The sequence below is a fragment of the Astyanax mexicanus genome, chromosome 22 (assembly GCF_023375975.1).
Source record: "Astyanax mexicanus isolate ESR-SI-001 chromosome 22, AstMex3_surface, whole genome shotgun sequence".
Taxonomy (NCBI): Eukaryota; Metazoa; Chordata; class Actinopteri; order Characiformes; family Acestrorhamphidae; genus Astyanax; species Astyanax mexicanus.
The window spans coordinates 33388139-33410000 of record NC_064429.1 but is presented as its reverse complement, the minus strand read 5'-3'; the positions used below and the strand labels follow the sequence as shown (position 1 = coordinate 33410000).

The window sequence follows — 21862 nt, the reverse complement described above, 5'->3', positions numbered from 1 at the left end:
AGAGCAAGAACTCTTTAGTGTTACCAGCCTAATAGCAGCTAACAGTAACTAAAAAAAGACTGTAATTGAATGAGAACAGCATATTCTGTTTGGACTTAAACAAAAAAATTAAATGAATTAAGTGATTTTTTTCAGACAATAAATACAGAAAATAATAAATGTGTAAAAAGTTTATTGGAAAAACACTAAATACACAGAGACGTATTTACATTTATACATAAGAAGTTTTAGGACGGTTATGGTGCAGAGTCTGGAGCTGGACGCCTTTTAGTGTCTCCTCCTTCTGCTCCTCCTTCTGCTTTTCGTTTAGAAGCCTATAAAACACACACACACACACACACACACAAATTGGTTTATCCAGCTGAGAGAAATTTAATAAAGCTTTACTGAGTTTTATAACCTCTCTCTTCATTCATAAATACATAATATTTATAATATTTAATATCAGATTAATCACAACAATATTCTGTAATTAATTACATTAGTGTTGTCAATTAAAATACTAGTATATACTGTGTTTGTATGTTTAAGGGGAGATAAAGCCCTGGACATGGGGAACTGGAATAAAGAATACATGATCAAATGTATAGAGGTACCCTTTATTAAATTTATTGTAAACATCTTTAAGGATTTCTAAATTACAATTTAATTTGCTAAGTATAAAAAAAAAGTATAAATAATTGCAAACATGCCCACAATATGGGGGATGACCATTTAAATGGCCTGGGGGAGATACTGTATGTAACGGCCAGAATTGAGTAATTTGTACACTGTCCCTTTAAAAGCCCCTTACTTGGACTGAGCTCCTTTCTTTTATTTATTTTATTTCTGTAATAAGTAACAACATAAATGTGCTTTGGTATATATATATATATATATATATTTAGGCCAAAGCTTACTCTACAAAAGCTGTAATAATCTCTAATAATGCATTAATTACTATTCTTATTATACAATAATATGTTTAATATTCTAATAATCTTTTTGTAATTTTACAATCTTTACTAACAACGTTTTGGCTGTTAACTTGCTGTCAAGATTTACAAAAAACTTTTTTACAGTGCAGAACAGACCACAAAGTAGAGCATGGCAGGACTTGAGCCAAATTTAACTAAATGTACCAAATGTATGTGATTTAAAACACATTTAACCATTTTTATTTTACTGTTTAGAGATGGTTTGTGAAATAAAAAGGCTTCCAATAAGAAGCAACCAAATTTTATTTTATTTTTTTTTTTTTGAATATTCGAGTCGGCACTACAGACAGCATTCATATATTCTATATATCTTATATTCAGTGATGGTATAGTTACTTTGAAAAAGTAATCCGATTACTGATTACTGATTACTCCTTTAAAAAGTAACTTACTTACTTCATGGATTACTTAATTTTAAAAGTAACTAAGTTACTTTACAAGTTACTTTATTAGTTACTTTCAGCAGCTGCAGACACCACCTCCCGCCGCCTTAACTTAAAAACTATAACCAGTTTTGCCAAAACTCCCTTTATTGGAAAATGCATTTTTAACAGCAACAATTTATCTCTATTAAGTTGAACTATTTCCTAAAAAATAAGTTAAAAAAAAAAAAAAAAAAAAAAAATTAACTTAACATATAAAAAAAAAATATATATATATATGGTCTTTCTTGATTTTACTAAACATAAATACTTGTTTTTATAAAAAATATATAAAATAAAGAAAGTCTTTTTTGAGCTGACATATTTAACACAGTAAAACTGAACATTGAACTTGTTGTTCTCTGCAGGGCAGCAAGGAGTGGTTTTATAAAACAGAACCGTGTATATGGTCTAGACCAGGGATCACATATTTTCAGACGTTGTCCAATACGGACCCATACCGGACCCAACTACTGAGAAAGATTTAATTCTGACAGTGTTCATTTAAAGCACCGGAACTTTGTGGCAGACCGCTGCCCTGGCTAGTGAATTGGGACGCGGCCGCAAAAAAAACGCCTTTATAAAGAGATACTGGCGAAACCCGAGAACTGGCGAAAAACGAAAAAAGGGCGGAAACTAAAGACACGCCGAGCGCGAGAGAGAGAGAGACAGGGGAGAAAGTGAGACGCGTGTGATTGGGGAAGAGCGGAGGGGGAATGGGTAAGGGAGCGGGGAGAGAGGGAGAGGGAGAGAGAGAGAGAGAGAGAGAGTAATGCACAGTGACTTAAATAAGTAACTTTAATCTGATTACTGGATTGGAAATAGTAACGCGTTAGATTACTCGTTACTGAAAAAAAGGGTCAGATTAGAGTAACGCGTTACTAAGTAACGCGTTACTGACATCACTGCTTATATTCATATATTTTTCTCATCGGTGGAACGTAATTCAGGTCTGAAAGGGTTAATAAATAAGAAAGTGTAATACGCCCAGATTGAGCCTGCGTGTCCTAGCTGCTCCGTGTGCTTCATGTTTCACCTTCCCCAAAGCTATCTATCTGGGTCGGAGCTGTAAGTCTGAACCGAGACCTGCTCCTGGGCACCGAAATTTGGGGTCAAACTTGGGGACGTAATTAATTGGCATTAAAAAAATAATAGTAATGCATTACTGATTTCAAATTAATTAATTGCATGCATTAACACTTGATGTTAATGTTGATAGCCCCTATTAAATAACATTAATATCTCACTCTAGCTGGTCGTGTGGGTTCTACAGATGCTGCCGTAGCTGCCGTGGCTGGATTGGTGGCCTGGGTGGTGTTTTCAAGGTTCATCAGTGTGTGTGCCGTTCTTCTCATCTCCACGTCCTGCAGAATACGAGCCAAAACAATCCATTTTTATTATTTTTCTAAAGAAATAAAAATAAATAAATAAAAACAATTACTAATCCTGGTCCAGTTACTCTGGTTAATATGGCTTAAAAAAAACATTCTTACGTTCAGCCACGGATGCTGCAGAGCTTCTGATATACTGATCCTCTTCACAGGATCCACAACCAGCAGCTTCTTCACCAAGTCTTTAGCTGAAGATGAACAAACAAACAGACAAATTCATCAAATAAAATTACTAAATTATTATTATTATCCTGATATAACCCTAGCATAACCCTATAACAATCCAGTGCAACCCCACTATAAATCAATCAATAAAATCAATATCTGCTATAACCCTACCTTATAACGCTGCTATAACCCTTGCTTTTATATATATACTCACCATAATCATGCCATATACCCACAATAACCCTGCTATTACCCTCCAATAACATCTGTATAATTCTGACAGATCCCATATATAACCCATCCATAACTCTACTATAAGCCCAACATATTCCTACTTTACTACATTCCATAACCCTGGCATGACTAAACCCTTTAAAAAGGTGTATAACCTTGCCATAACCATTCCATAGCATTCATATAACCCCATTAAAATGTAATATACCACTTAAAATGATGAGTTTCTTTGATTTTATCAAATTAAAAACCTCTGGAATATAATCAAGAGGAAGATGGATGATTAAGAACCATCAAACCACCAAACTGAACTGCTTGTATAATTTTAAGGAGTAAAGGCATAAAGTTAATCAAAAGCAGTGTGTAAGACTGGTGGAGGAGAAAATGATGCCAAGATGCATGAAAAAAAACTGTGATTAAAAACCACCAGGGTTATTCCACCAAATACTGATGATTTCTGAACTCTTAAAAATGTTAAATCTATGAATATGAACTTGTTTTATTTGCATTATTTGAGGTCTGAAAGCTCTGCATCTATTCATCTATTTTCTGCAAATAAATGCTTTAAATAATAATATTTTTATTTGGAATTTGGGAGAAATGTTGTCTGTAGTTTATAGAATAAAACAACATTTTGTTTATTTTACTCAAACATAAACCTATAAATAGCAAAATCAGAGAAACTGATTCAGAAACTGAAGTGGTCTCAATTTTTGCCCAGAACTACAGCACTTCCATACATATAATACAAAATATATATATTTAAATTAATATTACAGAACTATGCAGAGTGTGTGTATTGCATTACCCGCGTTAGACACAGACTTCCACTGAGAGCGAATAAAACAGTACTGTCCATTTATTATCTGCTCCCGGACGGGGAGGGGGCTGCTCTCCGTATTAAAAGGGGGATACCCGCCCAAACTGGGGAAAAGAGAGAATAAGAGAAAGAGAGAGAGATATTTAGATATCGTATTTTTGCGGACTATAAAGTGCGCTAGATTGTACGGTGCACTTTCAATAAATGTCTATTCAGCAGGTCTCGCCACCCAGTGGTAAAGCTCAGCTGTAAAGCTAAGCTAAATAAACAAAACTGTAATTCTTAAGAAAAACATTTTCTTTTAAAGATAAACGAGCACTAGATGTTAATCAACACAGATTCCTCTCCTGAAAACTGTTTATTTGAGTGAGTAAAGTGCTTTAATTTGTTTACAGCAAGCTTAGATTTCCACTAAGGCTGGGTGCAGCCGTGGTAAACATGCAGGCTACACTGTGATATACTCACTAGGGGTGTGCCATATCGTATCGTGCGCAATAATACATGTGTGCCAATATTTTTGAATATCGTGAACAATATTATATCTTGAATTATCGTGGCACATTATCTGCCCATAATTTTTAAATCAGGATACTATTTTTTTCCTGTTTTTAGCAACAACAAAAAAAATAAAAATTCACACTGTTCTCATTTCCCATTATATATCTACTAGAGACAGATTATATCTGTCCAGTGTCATTTATTTTACTTTAATCCTGGATATTATTATCATTATTATTAGCATTATTAGTATCATGACATATTTTTTTAATCTCCCAGTTAGGGGTGTGCCATATCATATCGTATTCAATAATAAAATTAATTTTTTTTTTACTAGTGTATTCTAGTGTTTTGTAACATTGCCAAAAGTATCGTTATCGTGAAAATATTTTAGCGCAGTTAGCGCTAATGCTAATGCTGCTCCAGCAGTGCTAGCCAGAGTTAGAAGCAGGCTACATGCCGATACAATACTCGCCTCTGAACGGCGAAAGAGCTAGTGCTTAGCGCAGTTAGCGACTAATGCTAATACTGCTGGACAACTAAACTGAAACTCTCTTGTATAACAGTGTTATTCTGCACAGTGGCTTTACTGCTCCTTAATACCTGACTTGTAAAATTCATACATAAGGCTCACCCGATTATAAGGCACACTTACGATTTTTGGGAAAATTAAAGCATATTTTTTTGCAGCTTATAGTGCAAAAAATACAATAAATAATCCCACATATAGATGTGAAGGCTGACCAGATGAAGAGGAGAACTCCCAGGCTCCAGCAGTCCACCGCTCGCGTGTAGCCGCCTGTGGAAGCTGCGGTGAAAACCTCAGGAGCTAAATACGTGGGAGTCCCGCACAGCGTCTTCATCAGAGACGACTCCTCCAGGATCTTGGACTGGTTAAAATCCGTAATCTGGAACCATTAGATTCAGTTAGACCCATCAGCCAAAACATTAAGACCACTATGAACTACTAAAAAATAAAATAAAAGAAAAAAAAAAGAAAAACTGACCTTGATCAGGCACTCGTCCTCATGAGAGGTCAGCAGGACATTCTCAGGTTTTAGATCCCGATGGATGATTCCATTTTCGTGTAGATACTACAGAATAATAATGCAGAACATTAACACATACAGTACATTGCCTGGTCATATATTTAGATGGACAACATTTTTCACATTTAACATTCATTTCTGTCCAGTATTGCATTCATTTTCACCCAAGATCTTGTATGGATGATGGGAGATTTGGAACCCTGCACTCTTTAGCACTATCCGAACGAGTTTATTTTCTCATGGGGGCGTCTGTGAAAAATATTTCACACTTCTACTCTAGAGTGATAAAACTCCTGCATCCGGACTGCAATTAAAAAAACAGGAGGACCAGTGAGTTTTTAGGCTTTTTTCTCTGTCACATGACATCACGGCGTTCAGTAGCTCCTCCATTTCCACTCACTGTTGTGTTTTTGACGTTGATCTCCGTGGAAACGCCAAAGCGCCCAAACTGTAATTACTAGGGGTGTGACGAGATCTCGTGGAAAAAAATAGTTTAGTGTGGAATTTTTAAGCAGGATCTGGCAACACAGCAGTACTGTTTGTGGTGTATGCAAACGTAGTATCAGCGCCCCCGGGGGGGAGGGGGTGGAGGAGATACGTTCTGTCATTACTAGCCCACCGCGCTCCGCAAAACCAGCAAGCTGAATTTATTTGGGGCTTTCATTTGGTGCCCTCTTTAGTGCAGCGCCCCTATGCGTCGATAGGCTGCATACCCACTTTTAAGTTGTATATCTGGCTGCATTTTGGCTCCAGTGGAAACAATAAACGGTAACAGAGTGACCAACAAGACACAAACCATATATAAATACTGTAAGTAAATCCTACACGTGACTGTTTCATAGGCAGCTGTACTAATCCCTTAGCTCTGTACTGTATTTAAAACATGTTCTGTCTCTGTTTGTGATATTAGTGTCTTGTCACACCCCTAGTAATTACGGTGTGCAGCAGTGGACAAATACCTATTTTATTAAACGTGAGGAGACGAAACTCAGAGATGTGAATCCGGACAGGACTAAAATTACCTGAGGACCACGAAAAGAGCTCAGCGAAAAACAGTAGATATTCAGCCTGTAATTTTCTCAGAGGACGTCTGAGAAAAACACACACATGGTCGTTCTGGACGGGAATAAAATCACAGAGGATAGACCCCCCCCCCCATAAAAGAGAAAATTACCCCAGGAGAAACTAATCCTTTCAGAATAGGGCTTTGTCATTGTCATTTTGGAATATGGCCGTGCCCTCAAGGTTTGTTGGTTGTTGGGGTTTTATTACCACTCCAGCACAAATTTGGCTATTTGTGGCATACACTTGGTTTTAAATGCGTAGATATAGTACAGTTGATTCAAATATTACATAAGCCTCTACACAGAGCACATGTCCTATGAAAGAACAGCTTTAAGACAATGATAAAAGATCTGACTCACCTCTACAGCCTTCAGCATCTGATAAAAATATAACTTGGCAATTTCCTCCTTCAGCTGCTTTTCTGTCTTAATTTTTGTGAAGAGTTCCCCACCTTCTACGCTGAGAGAGAGAGAGAGAGAGAGAGAGAGAGAGACCATAGAGACAAAAATAATTAAACACATTAAAACAGGACATCAGGTTCTTCAGTGCCTGATTAATCATTTCCTGACAGGGCTTAAGTTTTTTACAGTAAACTTAGATTAAGCTTAGAAGGCTGGGTGCAGCAGCATTAGCATTAGCAGATCCATTAGCATTAGCAGCTAACTGCTAGCGTTTGCAGCACCCGACATCGCTAAACTGAGGAGTTTTTTTTCCACGTAGCTTGTTTTAACACAGTTAATGAGCAGACTACAGTCTGAATATACTCGCCTCTGAATGGAGAAAGATCTAGCGCTTAGCGTGGCTAGCGGCTAATGCTAATGCTGCTCCAGCAGTGGCAGCCAGGGTTAGAAGCAGTTTACAGGTCAATAATACTTACCTCTAAACAGCGAACTAACCTTTCTTCTTAGCACGGTCAGCGGCTAATGCTAATACTACTGTGTAACTCTGTACTTCAGTGGAGTAGCTTTACTGCTCCTTAATACCTGACTGATATAATTCATAAGTTATTCTTAAAATGCACCAAATTATAAGGCACACTAATGATTTTTGGGAAAGTTAAAGGATTTTAAGCGCTTTATAGTGGGATTATAAGGGTTTCTTTTTACACAGCTATTGTTTTTTTTTTTCTAAAACATATTTAATGTAATGCTTCACTTCCAGAACTGCTTAAACTACAATCATCACTGAACCGCAGAGCTGATTAACACTCACTACTCCAAAACGATGTAATACGACTCCTCTGTCTGGTAAAAATCTTCGGTACGAATCAGACAAGGCTGTAAAATAAAATAAAAAAAAGGGAAATTTGATTAGTTGATGAAGCTGAATTAGTTTTTAGTGTCTCTCAGTTTGCTATCGATAGAAATCGGAAAAACACTCACGTGATCAATTTTTTTTAGTATCTCGATCTCCCGTTCCGCATTCCTCGTGGCAGTCTGAAAAAACAACATACAACATGTAAGAACCTTTAACAATTCATTAACCTTCATATTTCTATAATACATGCCTCTGACATCTCAGTCACAATACTGCTGTCCCATGACTTTTGCCATGCCAGTGTAACAATGTTTACAGGACAACTATCATAAGTCATGCGCTCCACAAATAAGGCCTTCATGTAATAGTGTAAAAATCCAGAGAAAAATCCATTGTTAAATTCATCACCCTGAACACACCATCTTCACTGTGAAACATGGTGGTGGCAGCATCATGGTGTAAGGATGCTTTTCTTCAGCAGGGACAGGGAAGCTGGGTCAGAGTTAGTAGAAAGATGGATGGAGCTAAATACAGGGCAATCCTGGAAAAAGCAAACCTGGTGGAGGCTGTAAAAGACTTCCAGACCTTCCAGCAAGACGATGACCCTAAACATACAGCCAGAGCTACAGTGGAATGGTTTAGATCAAAGACAAATATTTATGTGTTTAATATTTATATTAAACACATAATATTTATATTTCTTATATTCTTATATTCTATATAAGAATATTTTATATTCTTTATATTTAAAGATGTTTTGTCATCTCTCGGCCCCAGCATTCAGTCCGTAATAAATAGCAGTCTTACCAGTGGTGTCGTCCCTTCCTCCTTTAAACATGCAGTTGTTCACCCTCTTTTAAAAAAACCTGGCCTAGATCTAACAATTTTGGGGAATTTTAGACCAATTTCTAAGCTTCCTTTCTTGGCAAAAGTTTTAGAGAAAGTTGTCTTTCATCAACTGTGCTCTTATCTTAGCCAATTTAACATCCAGGACAAATTTCAGTCAGGTTTTAGAGCTCAGCATAGTACAGAGTCTGCTCTTCTTAAGGTTTTAAATGACCTTCTTTTAGCTGTGGATTCTGGGAATTGTGCTGTTCTTATTCTTTTAGATCTAAGCGCAGCCTTTGACACTATCGACCATACCATCCTGCTAGATCGTCTGAAGTTTGGTGTCGGCCTTCAGGGTGTAGCATTAAAGTGGTTCGCCTCATATTTAGAAAATCGCACTTTCTCTGTTAAGTTGGGTCAATCGTTCTCTTCCTTTTCTGCACCTATCACCTGTGGTGTTCCCCAGGGATCCATTCTGGGACCTATCCTTTTTTCCCTGTATATGCTTCCTCTGGGATCTATTTTCCAGAAGTACAACATCTCATACCATTGCTATGCAGATGATACACAAATTTATCTTCCACTTAATCCAAGAAAAAACTGTTCTTTGCGTCTCATATTTGATTGTTTGAGGGATGTTGAATGCTGGATGTCAAAAAATTTCCTCAAGCTAAACCAAGACAAAACTGACATTATTATCTTTGGAAATCCTGACGCGGCTAGTGTTATAGCTAATGATCTGGGGCCTTTGAGTACCAATGTACATGACCATGTAAGAAACCTTGGTTTCGTTTTTGATACCAACCTAAATTTCGACAAACAAATTAGCACAGTTGTTCGAGGTAGTTTTTATCACCTTAGAAACATAGCTAAGCTCAAAAGCATTCTGTCTTTTAGGGACTTGGAAACAATTATACATGCTTTTATCTCCTCTCGTGTCGACTATTGTAACTCACTGTACCTGGGTATCTGTCAGTCGAGCCTGTCACGTCTGCAGTTGGTCCAAAATGCAGCTGCACGGCTCCTGACTGGTACCAAGAAAAGGGAGAGCATCACCCCTGTACTGGCTTCATTGCACTGGCTTCCAGTAAAATACCGGGTGGATTTCAAAGTTTTATTGTTTGTTTTTAAAGCTCTTCATGGTTTGGCTCCGAGTTACATTTCTGACCTCCTTTTCCTTCGCTCGACCCCTCGTGTTTTACGCTCCTCCAACCAGTTGTGTCTAGATGTTCCTCGGTCTCGGCTGAAATTCAAAGGTGACCGGGCGTTTTCTATAGCCGCTCCAAGACTTTGGAATAATCTTCCACTTTTTATAAAAGAATCGGCCACAGTGGATATTTTTAAGTCTAATTTGAAAACCTATTTGTTCTCTCAGGCATTTGGATCCTGAGCGGAGTTTGATGATGTTAGTTGTTGTTCTGTCTTGGTCTATCTTGGTTTTTAAATTAGGTTGTGTTATTTGATCTTATTGTACAGCACTTTGGTCGGCACTTTGTGTCTTTTAAATGTGCTTTATAAATAAAGCTGACTTGACTTGACTTGACTTGTGTTAGAATGGCCCGACCTAAATCGCATTGAGCTTCTGTGGAAAGACATGTAAACTGCTGTTTTTCACAGACGCTCTCCATCCAACTTGACTCTGAGCTTCAGCTGTTTTATAAAGAGAAACGGTGCGAGCGAATGGTGGCTCTAAGTATTAATATACTTAGGGGACTGAATAATTTTGCACGTCACACTTCTCAGATTTTTATTTGATAAAAATTTTGAAAACCATGCATAATTTTCTTTCCACTTCACACGTATGCAATACTTTGTGTTTGTCTATCACATTTATATAAATCTATATAAAATCTCAGTAAAATACATAGGTTTGTGGCTATAAAGTGACAAAATGTGGAAAAGTTCAAATCCCCCCCCCCGTGTGCTAGTGTAAAGACTAGCACACGCCTCCTTCAATACATGTGAATCAGACTCCACCTCTTTTTTTTAACTGATGAGAATGCAGCATTACAGCGTAGCATCACAGTGCTAACGTTTGGAGGAAAGCGCAGCGACTCGGTTCTGATACATCAGCTCACAGACGCAGCTTTGTGCTGATCCACATCACCCTAGGAGTGATGAGGGGAAAGATCGCCATCTACTGTACTGTACCCACCCAGAGACAGCAAGACCAATTGTGCTCTCTCAGGGCTCCGGCAGCTGATGGCAAGTTGCATAACTGGGATTCGAACCAGCAATCTCTTGATCATAGTGGAATAGGTGGATTCTTAGCCCGCTTGACCACTCGGATCCCTGAGATATTTGTGTATTTATTAATGAATAAATGAACTCCTACCCCAACTGAAGGAAAGTCGTTTTTGTTGATCGTCTTTAAAGCGACTTTTTTGCACGTCTCTCTTTCGATCGCTAGCCTCACCTCCCCGCACACCCCACTGTGGACAAAGAAAATATATGCAAATTAGGTCCCGATATATCCACCATACTTCATGCTCACATACAGTACCGGTCAAAAGTTTGGACACACCTTCTCATTCAATTTTTTATTTTTGTATTTTTTTCCTACATTGTAAGTAAATGAATAGTGAAGTGATCCAGACTATGAAGGAACACATGAGGAATCAAGTAGTAACTTAAAAATTATAAACTAAAATACTCTGTTATTACTCTGATGAACTTATCCTGTACAACAGAGGAAACTCTTGCTCTTCCTTTCCTGGGGCGGTCCTAATGAGTGCCAGTTTCATCATTATAATATTTTTGATTGTCTTTGCAGTAACTGCACTTGAGAATACTTTTAAAGTTCTTATAATTCTTCTTTCGTATAATTCTAAGTTGTTTTATTCTTTACTTAGTTGAGTAGTTCTTGCTTCTCATAATCTGGATTAGAACATTACTCAAATATTCACTATTCACTGTATACCTGTAACTCTACCTCTTCACTACTTTACTTTAACTGATGCTCTCAAACACTTTATTAAGAGACAAGAAATTCAAGTAATTAACTCTTGATGAGTTCAGCACAGCTGTTAACTGAAAGCCTGAATTCCAGGTGACTCTACCTCATAAAACTGACTGAGAAAATCCAGCAGAGATGTGAAAAACTCAAGCGGTGTTAATTTAAAGAATCTAAAATCTAAAACATATCCTGGTTTGTATAATAATTTGTTTGGTCACTAAATAATTCCATATGTTTTTCTTTATAGTTTGGATGATTTAAGTGTTAATCTATAAAGCAGAAAAATGTACATTTATAGCTAACAGACAGACACATTAGTAAAACTTTAGAAACAAATGTAATATTTATTATGTTGCAGACACTTTTTTTATACTTTAAATAAACTTATCAGCAAGTATCATTTTAAAATATCGTCTACATCTAGGCATCAGGCAGATGACGTTGATTCTAAAGAAGAAATCAAACATTGACCAAATCTCTACTTCTCTATCTCACATAATCCACTTCAGACGCTCATCTGATCAGATAACAGAGAGAGCACTTACGAGCCGATCTTCCGTGTGACGTGATATTTCTCTCTGAACTCTTTGGGGAAATTCGGCTGCTCATCGTGGTTCATGTCTACATACATAAAAACTGGTAAAAAAAAAAAAGAGAGAGAGAAAAAATGATTTTTATTATTTTTAATTAATATTGTTAAGATCAGATATCTGTCAGTGAGTGTTTTTAACTCCTGTATTTTTATATCTATAAATATATATTTATATATACACACTAGAGAATCTCAAAATATTAGAATATCATTAAGAAGATACTCTATTTCAGTAATTCAGTTCATAATGTGAAACATAATATAAAATGTGAAATATAATATATTATATAGATGTATTAAACACAGAGAGATCTATTTTAAGTATTTATTTTTTATTGCTGATGATTATGGCTTACAACCAATGAAAACCCAAAACTCAGTGTCTCAGAAAATTAGAATATTAAATAAGACCAATTGGTACTTTTGGCAGTGTGGGCAGTGTGCCAAGTCCTGCTGGAAAATGAAATCTGCATCTCCATAAAAGTTGTCAGTAGCAGAGGGAAGCAAGTGCTGTAAGATTTTGTGGGAAAAAAAAAACTGCACTGACTTTAGACTTGATAATAAAACACAGTGGATCAACACCAGCAGATGACAGACATGGCTCTCCAAACAAACCATCACTGATTGGTGGAAACTTCACACTAGACCTCGAGCAGTTTGGACTGTGTGTCTCTCCACTCTTCCTCCAGACTCTGCTCCCTTGATTTATAAATGAAATGCAAAATTTACTGATGATCAGTGATGGTTTGGAGTAGGGGTGGGCAATATTATATCGTATACAATATATCGTGACACAGAAATATCGTGATATTAAAAATCCATATCGTGATAAAAGGGCTGTTCTGTCTTAAAAGTAGTCTATTATTTACTGTGAAGCTTTAGGTGTATTTATTGTATTATTGTTTTAGTTTGCAGTTTATATGCATGCACTAAATATTCTGCAATATTTTTTGCTGCATTATATTATTTTATTCTATATTATTTATTTTGCCACATTATGATTATACTGTTATACTATTATACTATATTCCTGAAATTAATGAATTATTTTAGTTTTCCTATATCGCCAAGTATATCGTTATCGCAAAAATACCCTGAAATACCCGTGATATTATTTTAGCCCCATATCGCCCACCCCTAGTTTGGAGAGACATGTCTTCTGCTGGTGCCATGACTGGGATGTGGATTTCATTTTCCAGCAGGATTTGGTACACTGCCCACACTGCCAAAAGTTCCAACTGTTCTTATATAATATTAAAATTTTCTGAGAGACTGATTTTTTGGTTTTCATTGACTGTAAGCCACAATCATAAAGTACCAATTGGTCGTATATAATATTCTAATTTTCTCATTAATTCCTACCTTTATGCTTCGGGTCGGCGAGAGAAACAACAGAGTTGTTATTAAGAGGGATTTTTTTCCCTTTTCCCACTTCAGTGTCATCTACCCATGTACCATTCCCACTGAGGTCCTGCAAATAAGCTAAATCCCCGTCCTGTAGTAATAAAATAATAAAACCAGAACATTCTGTTATGAAATCATTCAATTTCTTCAACATGAAATATTCAATGTAAGAAATCTACTCATTTAAACACAGCACCCGAAATATTTTAAAATGTCTTTTGCTATAGGTTTTATAGCGTGGAGAATTGAGAATGGCTGGATCTTTAAAAGCATAGTCGCATCGGCTGTCCCTTCCGAAACAGTACACGTTATCCACACAATCTGCAGAGAAAAGAAAAAAAAATGGATAACTCACCATTTTAATACAGTACCAGTCAAAAGACAAAGCCTCGTCATTTCAACGGCTCAAAAATAATTGGAAAAGTAATTGGAAAAATGATCTCAAAAGCTATTTTATGAGCTTTATGGACTATTCCCTCGTTAATTCTTCATTTATTCAGGTAAAAGGTCTGCAGATTATTCCAGGTGTGGCACTTGCATTTGAAAGCTGTTACTGTGGACTCATAATTAGGCTAAAAAAAGGAGTAATCGATCAAATAAAGTAGTGAAAATGCTACAAGTGGTGAAATTAACAGTGTGGTATATTCTGGTGGAAAAAAAGAGCACAGTGGTGAACTATTTCAAATATACCAAATGTAACATTTAAACATATTACTTATTAAATGTATGTAATGCATGTTTTAAAAACTGTATCACTATTTATTAAAAGAACAAATATGCTTCTTGTTTCTGTCTTTTGTAGGAAGCACACTTCTAGTATACATCGCAGGACGTGCAATTAAAGTAAACACGTCATGCTGCAATGTTTTGATCCTTGACACAGGAAGTAGATACACAGCGCTGTCTCCGTCTCTGTGTGAGTGACAGGCTGCTGCTGCCTGAGAACCACAGTTTTGCAGTGCAGGTATTTCCAGTTACAGATGAATTTACGCTTGTAATTTCCTTTTACCTTTTAAAAAGGTAAGCCTATCACTATTTAATATACACCAGGTATATTAGAAATGTACTAAAATTTGATGTTAAATATATGTGATCTATTTACAAATAAGAGAACAAATATGCTTCTTGTTCCTGTCTTTTGTAGGTAGCACACTTCTAGTATACTTTGCTGGGTAAAAAATATATTTTAATATACTGTACTACAGTTTTTAGCATTTTACATTTTTTTTTTACTTTAATTTTTATGAATGTAGTAACTTGATTTACTTTCTAAAAAGCTAACTGCTGTAACAGCTGGTTTTAACAAACTTTGCTAAAAATGTACAAAAGTATATTTGGAAATACGTATATTAGAAGTATAATGAACTACATTAAACTAAAACTGTATTTCAAAGTAGTGTATTTTTTTTAATACACTATATTGTACTTTTTAAAAAGTATAATCACAGTTTTGACTTTCAAACATTTGATAAAAGCATAATATTAATGTACTTTTAATATATTTTAAGGAAGTACATAAATCTTTTAGTATATTTACAGCAAACTAAAGACATTTCTCAATATGTTTTAAGTACTGTTTTTTATGTATTTATATTTTTTTCACCAGGGCAGTGTGGGCTACAGTGTAGGTTTGACACAGAAGTATAAATTGGCCTTTACTCTTAACTAAAAACACCATTTATAAACATTTAGAAAGCCCTTGGCAATATACAGCACACACTGAGAACTAGCCTGCCTAAAGTATAGCTGCTTCTAAACATGGTGGTGGTAGTTTCAGCATCATTGGCCGTTTTAGCATCAATATTGCAAAATGCACAACAGTCACACTGCAGGACAAAACATGTATCACAAAATTTGCTGTAATTAATAAAAATTAAACATTTTTCTTTTTTTCATTTCCTTCACTGAAACTTTTATTAACCGATATATTCAAACGTTAATGAAATAAATCAATGTAAGATCAATACAATAGGATTTAATTTGTACAACAATACTTCCAGCAGTGTCAGTACACAATGTTGTACTTCACAGGTTTTTATACTGTTCATTTCGATATCGGGATTAAATCGAATTAAATAGAGCCGCACAATATATCGGAAGTAGATACACAGCGCTGTCTCTGTGTCTGTGTGAGTGACAGGCTACTGCTGCCTGAAAAGTACAGTTTTGCAGCGCAGATATTTCCAGTTACAGTTGATTTCATGCTTGCAATTCCAGAAAAATGGACAATTAAATTAAACACCTCATGCTGCAATATTTTAATTCTTGCCACAGGAAGTCGATACACAGCGCTGTCTCTGTGTCTGTGTGAGTGACAGGCTGCTGCTGCCTGAGAAGCACAGTTTTGCAGGGCAGATATTTCCAGTTATAGCAGAATTTAAGCTTGTAATCCCAGAAAAACCCTCTTATTTACCTTTAAAAAAACATTTAAATGCCTGATTAAAGGGTAGATTACTGTTGTTGTGCTCGGGTTTTGGGTTTTGAGTTTTGAGCACGCGGGTTGGGGCGGGGCTGGCAACGTCATGGGCCCTAAATTGTCTAATATTGCAATATATATATATATATATATATATATATATATATATATATATATATATATATATATATATATATATATATATATATATATATATCGCCAAAAACAATTTTTCAATATTGTGCAGTCCTAGTATCAAACACAATTAATAAATATCCTGATATAAACCAATTTTGACCATATCGCCCAGCATAAATGTCAGTATAGTGGTATTGTGGTGGACAGCAGACTTACTCAGAAGGTTGAATCCCCTGATTAGCGGAACCATGCGCCCCCAGTACTTGGGCTCAGGTTCTTCAGGTTCCTCAGGGATGGAGGAAAGGTCTGCCACAGGAACGGTGTCCACAGAACTCAATGTTCCAGAGCCTGAGGAGGACTGGCTGGCCGAGGTGGGTCCGGAGGATGAGCTGGACTGAGGCTGAGACTGGGTCTGGGACTGGGAGTGCCCACTTGGTCCTGCCTCCTCCGACATGCTGCTCTGTAGGAGGTGAACGAAACGATGATGTGTTACGATTATCATGACAAATTACAATAAAAGTCATTTTATTAGGCCTGTCACAATATTTGCAACATTGATTTATCGTACAATAAATGAACAGGACTTCAATCTTTTTCAATAATCATGATATCGTCTATTGTGTTTATTTGTATGTTTGTTCACATATATAACAGTATACAGTATTTTAGCCAGTCACAATACTCAATACCACAGTGTGGACTAAAGTAGGTAAAGAAATAAGCATATAATTTCCAAACTAATTATAATAAATGATTAATTAAATTGTTGATGTCTTTTAAAAAGTGATAAATTGTTTTTTATGCTATTCTTTTATCATTATGTCAGTGGCATTTTATTCAATAAAATTAAAATTACAAAAATATCATGTATCGTAAAAAATTTTGGGACAATATATCGTCCACAAAAAATCGTGACAGGCCTAGTCATGGTATGCACACACAGGAACATTAGATCACTCCAGGTACAGTACCAATCACAAGTTCGGACACACCTGAAATCCAGGGTATTTAAAACAAAAATCTGCATTGTAAATTAATACTAAAGTAACAAGCTTTATGGCTTTCAGTTAACAGCTGTGCTGAACTCGTCAAGAGTTAATTACTTGAATTTCTTGCCTCTTAATAAAGTGTTTGAGAGCATCAGTTGTAAAGTAGTGAAGAGGTAGAGTTACAGGTATACAGTAAATAGTGAATATTTGAGTAATGTTCTAATCTAGATTATGGCTAAGTAAGGACAAAAATGAAAAAAAAAAAAAAAAACGGTCAGTCAAACCGAAAAAGCTCTTTAAAAAAAAGTATCTTCAAAGGCAATCAAAAACGCTGAACGATGGAACTGGCACTCATCAGGACCTCCCCATAAAAGAGCAAGAGTTAACAGGTGATATGGCACCATATTTCAGGGTATGATATAATTTACTATGTTCAAAGATTGTTGGTGAAATTACTGTGTACACCAATAATATACATATACATGTATTTGCATATATAACATGAAGGGATCTGATTGGTCAAAGAAAGAGGGTGGCACCTGTAGCTACAAAAAGGCTCCTCCCACTTTTTTTTCCCAGAAAGCAAAAAAAAAAAAAAGCCAGACCTAAACCCAGGATTAAACCGGATTAGCATGTTTGTCTGAACTCCTATCCTAAACAATCCGCATTCTAAATCGGATTCACACCCATTTTAACTTGTTTTTTTCTATATCAGGTCCAAATCCAAATAAATAAATAAATAAATCAGAGTCACGAGTTCATAGCTAACGTGGTAGCTAACGTGGTAAATAGAAATAAATAGAAAATATTCCTGACAGAGAAGCTAAAAAACACTAAAACCCTAAACATTTAAATAAATAAAAGAATATTATCCTGAATCAGAGTTAAATCGGATCCGGAACCGGCGCGTTTAGGCGGGTTGTGAAGCTCCGGGCTAAAGCAGCAGCTCGCCTACCTGAGAAAACCCGGGTTAAACTAATAATACAAGAACAGAGAACCCTCAGAACCAGCAGGACCCTAAAAACACAGCCAGACTCAGCCCGTACACACGCGTTATTACCGCCATACCGAACCTGCAGAACTTCAGCGGGGTGATCCGGACTCCAGCTCGCAGCCGAAACACATGTGCCGGACTCTGCAGCGCGGCAACCAATCAGATCACAGAACTGGGAGATGTAGGAGACAAGACTGCTGGGAAATGTAGTTTTCTTGTATTAATAAATAAATGAATGAATAAATATGTCTAAACAGCGCCGCTTTGTGGTATTTTTTCTAAATACACAATCTATAATAAAATATCTGGTATTTCAGTATTTTTATGTTTAATAATTAAAAGGGAAAACTGTACATTTTAAGGTTTTATTAGTTTCCAATACAAGGATTAAGCCTAGGTTGTGTCCCAAATATGTACTTAACACTAACAGCAAAAAATAGAACAGTGGATAAAAAATAAAAATAAACAGATATAAAAATAATAACTGAAAATATAAACAACAAAAAGCAGATATAAAACAAATGCAGCCGATATAAAGCAATAATAGTGGGTATAAAATAATAAATGTGTTTAAAATCAATAAGTGCAAATATTAACAGCTAAAAGTGTGGAATAATAATAATGAGAAGAAGATTACAAAGAACAGCACGTTGAACTTAATTAAAACAGCAGATATAAAAAATAAAATTAGCACACAAAAAATTTATATAAAAGAAAATATGCTATAACAATTGTGGACATAAACACAACTTATGTAAGTTAATATACAAATTTAAATTGACTATAAAATACAAAATGTAATAATTGTCAATATAAAATCGTCTATAGAGGTGTAGTTATGGGGTGGATTTGTAGTTAGGGGGGGGATATAATTTCCTCACATATAAATAATACACAGTACTGTTATCCACAGCTGTTATTCTAGCCTATATCCATGCAGTTTCATGCTATAGTATTATTATCATATATCATATATCCTTTTATGTTAGCAGCACCAACAATCCAACAGCATGTAATAGACACAATAACAAGTCAAATTCAGTGCATATACAACTAACATCACAAACACATTAAAACACACTGTTAGGAAAAATAACTAAAAGCCTTTAATGTGTCATGGCAAGTAGATATAAAACACTAAGGCCACGTGATTATCAAAAAAAAAGAAAATTGAAAAAGAAGAAAATTTAATGAATTAATTAAAAATATATATAAATAAAAAAATAAATAAAATAATTAAATCAATAAATAAAAAATAGTAGTACTACTACTTATTTATTTTTTCGTTTTTTTTTTCAATTTATTTTTCAAAGATCTTTTCATTAGTTTATAAACTTTTTTTTCTTTTTTTCACACACACGCGCGCGCACGCAGGCGCACGCGCACGCACACACACACATATTGTATAATGTATATTGCGCAGCTGGCTCTCGAACACTGCTAACCGTTCGCGAGCGACACGTGCGATGACGTCACCAGTGACTGTGACGTCATCGACCGAGAGTATATTTATATATATATAGGTGCCTTAGCGCGCAGCGTTTTCCCGGAACAGCGCCGCCTGTAAAGGAGCAGCATAGCGCGGCTAAGATGAAGAAGAAAAACTAATTAATAATTATTAAGTATTAATAATAATCAATAATTAAATAATACATTTACAAATTTGGTGGGGGCTGGCAAAAAAAAAACAATCAATCAATCAATAAAATAAATAATAATAAATAAATAGCCCCTAATAAATTTGGGGGTGGGGGGCAAAGTTTTATAGCCCCTAATAATATATATTATATATATATATATATTATATATATTATTAGGGGCTATAAAACTTTGACTCATGACTGTGCTGCAAAACACAGTTCTAACAGCTTTGTCAAGTTCGCCGATGATACAACCGTGCTGGGTCTCATCACCAAAGGCGACGAGTCAGCACACAGAGAGGAGGTGCAGCGGCTGACAGACTGGTGTACAGTCAACAACCTTCACCTGAATGTGGACAAGACAAAGGAAATTGTTGTTGACTTCAGAAGAGCACAACACACCCACTCTCCACTCAACATCGACGGGTCCTCTGTGGAGATTGTTAAGAGCACCAAGTTCCTTGGTGTCCACTTAGCAGATAACCTCACCTGGACCCTGAACACCAGCTCTACAGCTAAGAAAGCCCAACAGCGTCTCTACTTCCTCCGGAAGCTGAGAAAGGCCCGTCTCCCTCCACCCATCCTCACACTCTTCTATAGAGGGACCATTGAGAGCATCCTGAGCAGCTGCATCACTGCCTGGTTTGGGACCTGCACCGTCTCTGACCACAAGACCCTCCAGCGTATTGTGAGGACAGCTGAGAGGATCATCGGCGTCTCTCTCCCCTCCATCATGGACATTTACACCACCCGCAGCATCCGCAAAGCAACCAGCATTGTGAATGACCCCACCCATCCCTCACACGAACTGTTCTCCCTCCTGCCTTCGGGAAGAAGGTACCGCAGCATCCGGTCCCGCACTGGAGCTGGTGTTCAGGGTGCTGGACCGGATGCTGCGGTACCTTCTTCCCGAAGGCAGGAAGGGAGAACAGTTCGTGTGAGGGATGGGTAGGGTCATTCTGATTGCTTTGCGGATGCTGCGGGTGGTGTTAATGTCCATGATGGAGGGGAGAGAGGCATCTCTCTCTCCCCTCCATCATGGACATTAACACCACCCGCAGCATCCGCAAAGCAACCAGCATTGTGAATGACCCCACCCATCCCTCACACGAACTGTTCTCCCTCCTGCCTTCAGGAAGAAGGTACCGCAGCATCCGGTCCCGCACTGGAGCTGGTGTTCAGGGTGCTGGACCGGATGCTGCGGTACCTTCTTCCCGAAGGCAGGAGGGAGAACAGTTCGTGTGAGGGATGGGTGGGGTCATTCTGGTTGCTTTGCGGATGCTGCGGGTGGTGTTAATGTCCATGATGGAGGGGAGAGAGGCCTCTCCCCTCCATCATGGACATTAACACCACCCGCAGCATCCGCAAAGCAACCAGCATTGTGAATGACCCCACCCATCCCTCACACGAACTGTTCTCCCTCCTGCCTTCGGGAAGAAGGTACCGCAGCATCCGGTCCCGCACTGGAGCTGGTGTTCAGGGTGCTGGACCGGATGCTGCGGTACCTTCTTCCCGAAGGCAGGAGGGAGAACAGTTCGTGTGAGGGATGGGTGGGGTCATTCACAATGCTGGTTGCTTTGCGGATGCTGCGGGTGGTGTTAATGTCCATGATGGAGGGGAGAGAGACGCCGATGATCCTCTCAGCTGTCCTCACAATACGCTGGAGGGTCTTGTGGTCAGAGACGGTGCAGGTCCCAAACCAGGCAGTGATGCAGCTGCTCAGGATGCTCTCAATGGTCCCTCTATAGAAGAGTGTGAGGATGGGTGGTGGGAGACGGGCCTTTCTCAGCTTCCGGAGGAAGTAGAGACGCTGTTGGGCTTTCTTGGCTGTAGAGCTGGTGTTCAGGGTCCAGGTGAGGTTATCTGCTAAGTGGACACCAAGGAACTTGGTGCTCTTAACAATCTCCACAGAGGACCCGTCGATGTTGAGTGGAGAGTGGGTGTGTTGTGCTCTCCTGAAGTCAACAACCATTTCCTTTGTCTTGTCCACATTCAGGTGAAGGTTGTTGACTGTACACCAGTCT

General features: G+C 37.3%; 1 protein-coding gene across 5 annotated transcripts; it reads right to left on the bottom strand.

Moving 5' to 3' along the window:
- Window positions 1-155: 155 nt before the first annotated feature.
- chek2 (checkpoint kinase 2) lies at window positions 156-18352 on the bottom strand. 5 transcript variants are annotated; one of them, XR_007428900.1, is made up of 15 exons: window positions 18160-18250; window positions 16432-16675; window positions 13858-13982; window positions 13620-13752; window positions 12211-12301; window positions 11045-11141; window positions 8007-8060; window positions 7837-7901; window positions 6984-7083; window positions 5518-5604; window positions 5255-5418; window positions 4001-4116; window positions 2893-2978; window positions 2647-2804; window positions 156-314 (listed from the first exon to the last, which is right to left on the bottom strand). XR_007428900.1 is itself a non-coding variant. In XM_022668438.2 (15 exons), exons 2-15 carry the CDS (start codon window positions 16667-16669, stop codon window positions 237-239), a joined length of 1551 nt encoding a protein of 516 aa, XP_022524159.1. In that variant the 5' UTR covers window positions 16670-16675; window positions 18278-18352; the 3' UTR covers window positions 156-236. The 5 variants fall into 5 exon arrangements, 4 of the variants coding, with proteins under 4 accessions (XP_022524159.1, XP_022524160.1, XP_022524161.1 ...); XM_022668438.2 differs by lacking the exon at window positions 18160-18250 and adding an exon at window positions 18278-18352 and having other exon boundaries at window positions 2647-2763; XM_022668439.2 differs by lacking the exon at window positions 18160-18250 and adding an exon at window positions 18273-18351 and having other exon boundaries at window positions 2647-2763.
- Window positions 18353-21862: the final 3510 nt, after the last annotated feature.

Excerpts from the sequence above, each read along its gene's own strand:
- chek2 (XM_022668438.2), bottom strand. The coding sequence starts at position 16,669 with ATGTCGGAGGAGGCAGGACCAAGTGGGCACTCCCAGTCCCAGACCCAG. Across the intron at positions 13,983-16,431 it reads CAGGGGATTCAACCTTCTGA|ATTGTGTGGATAACGTGTAC; the intron begins GTAAGTCTGCTG and ends TTTTCTCTGCAG. Across the intron at positions 4,117-5,254 it reads GGAGTTCTCCTCTTCATCTG|TTTGGGCGGGTATCCCCCTT; the intron begins GTCAGCCTTCAC and ends TCTTTTCCCCAG.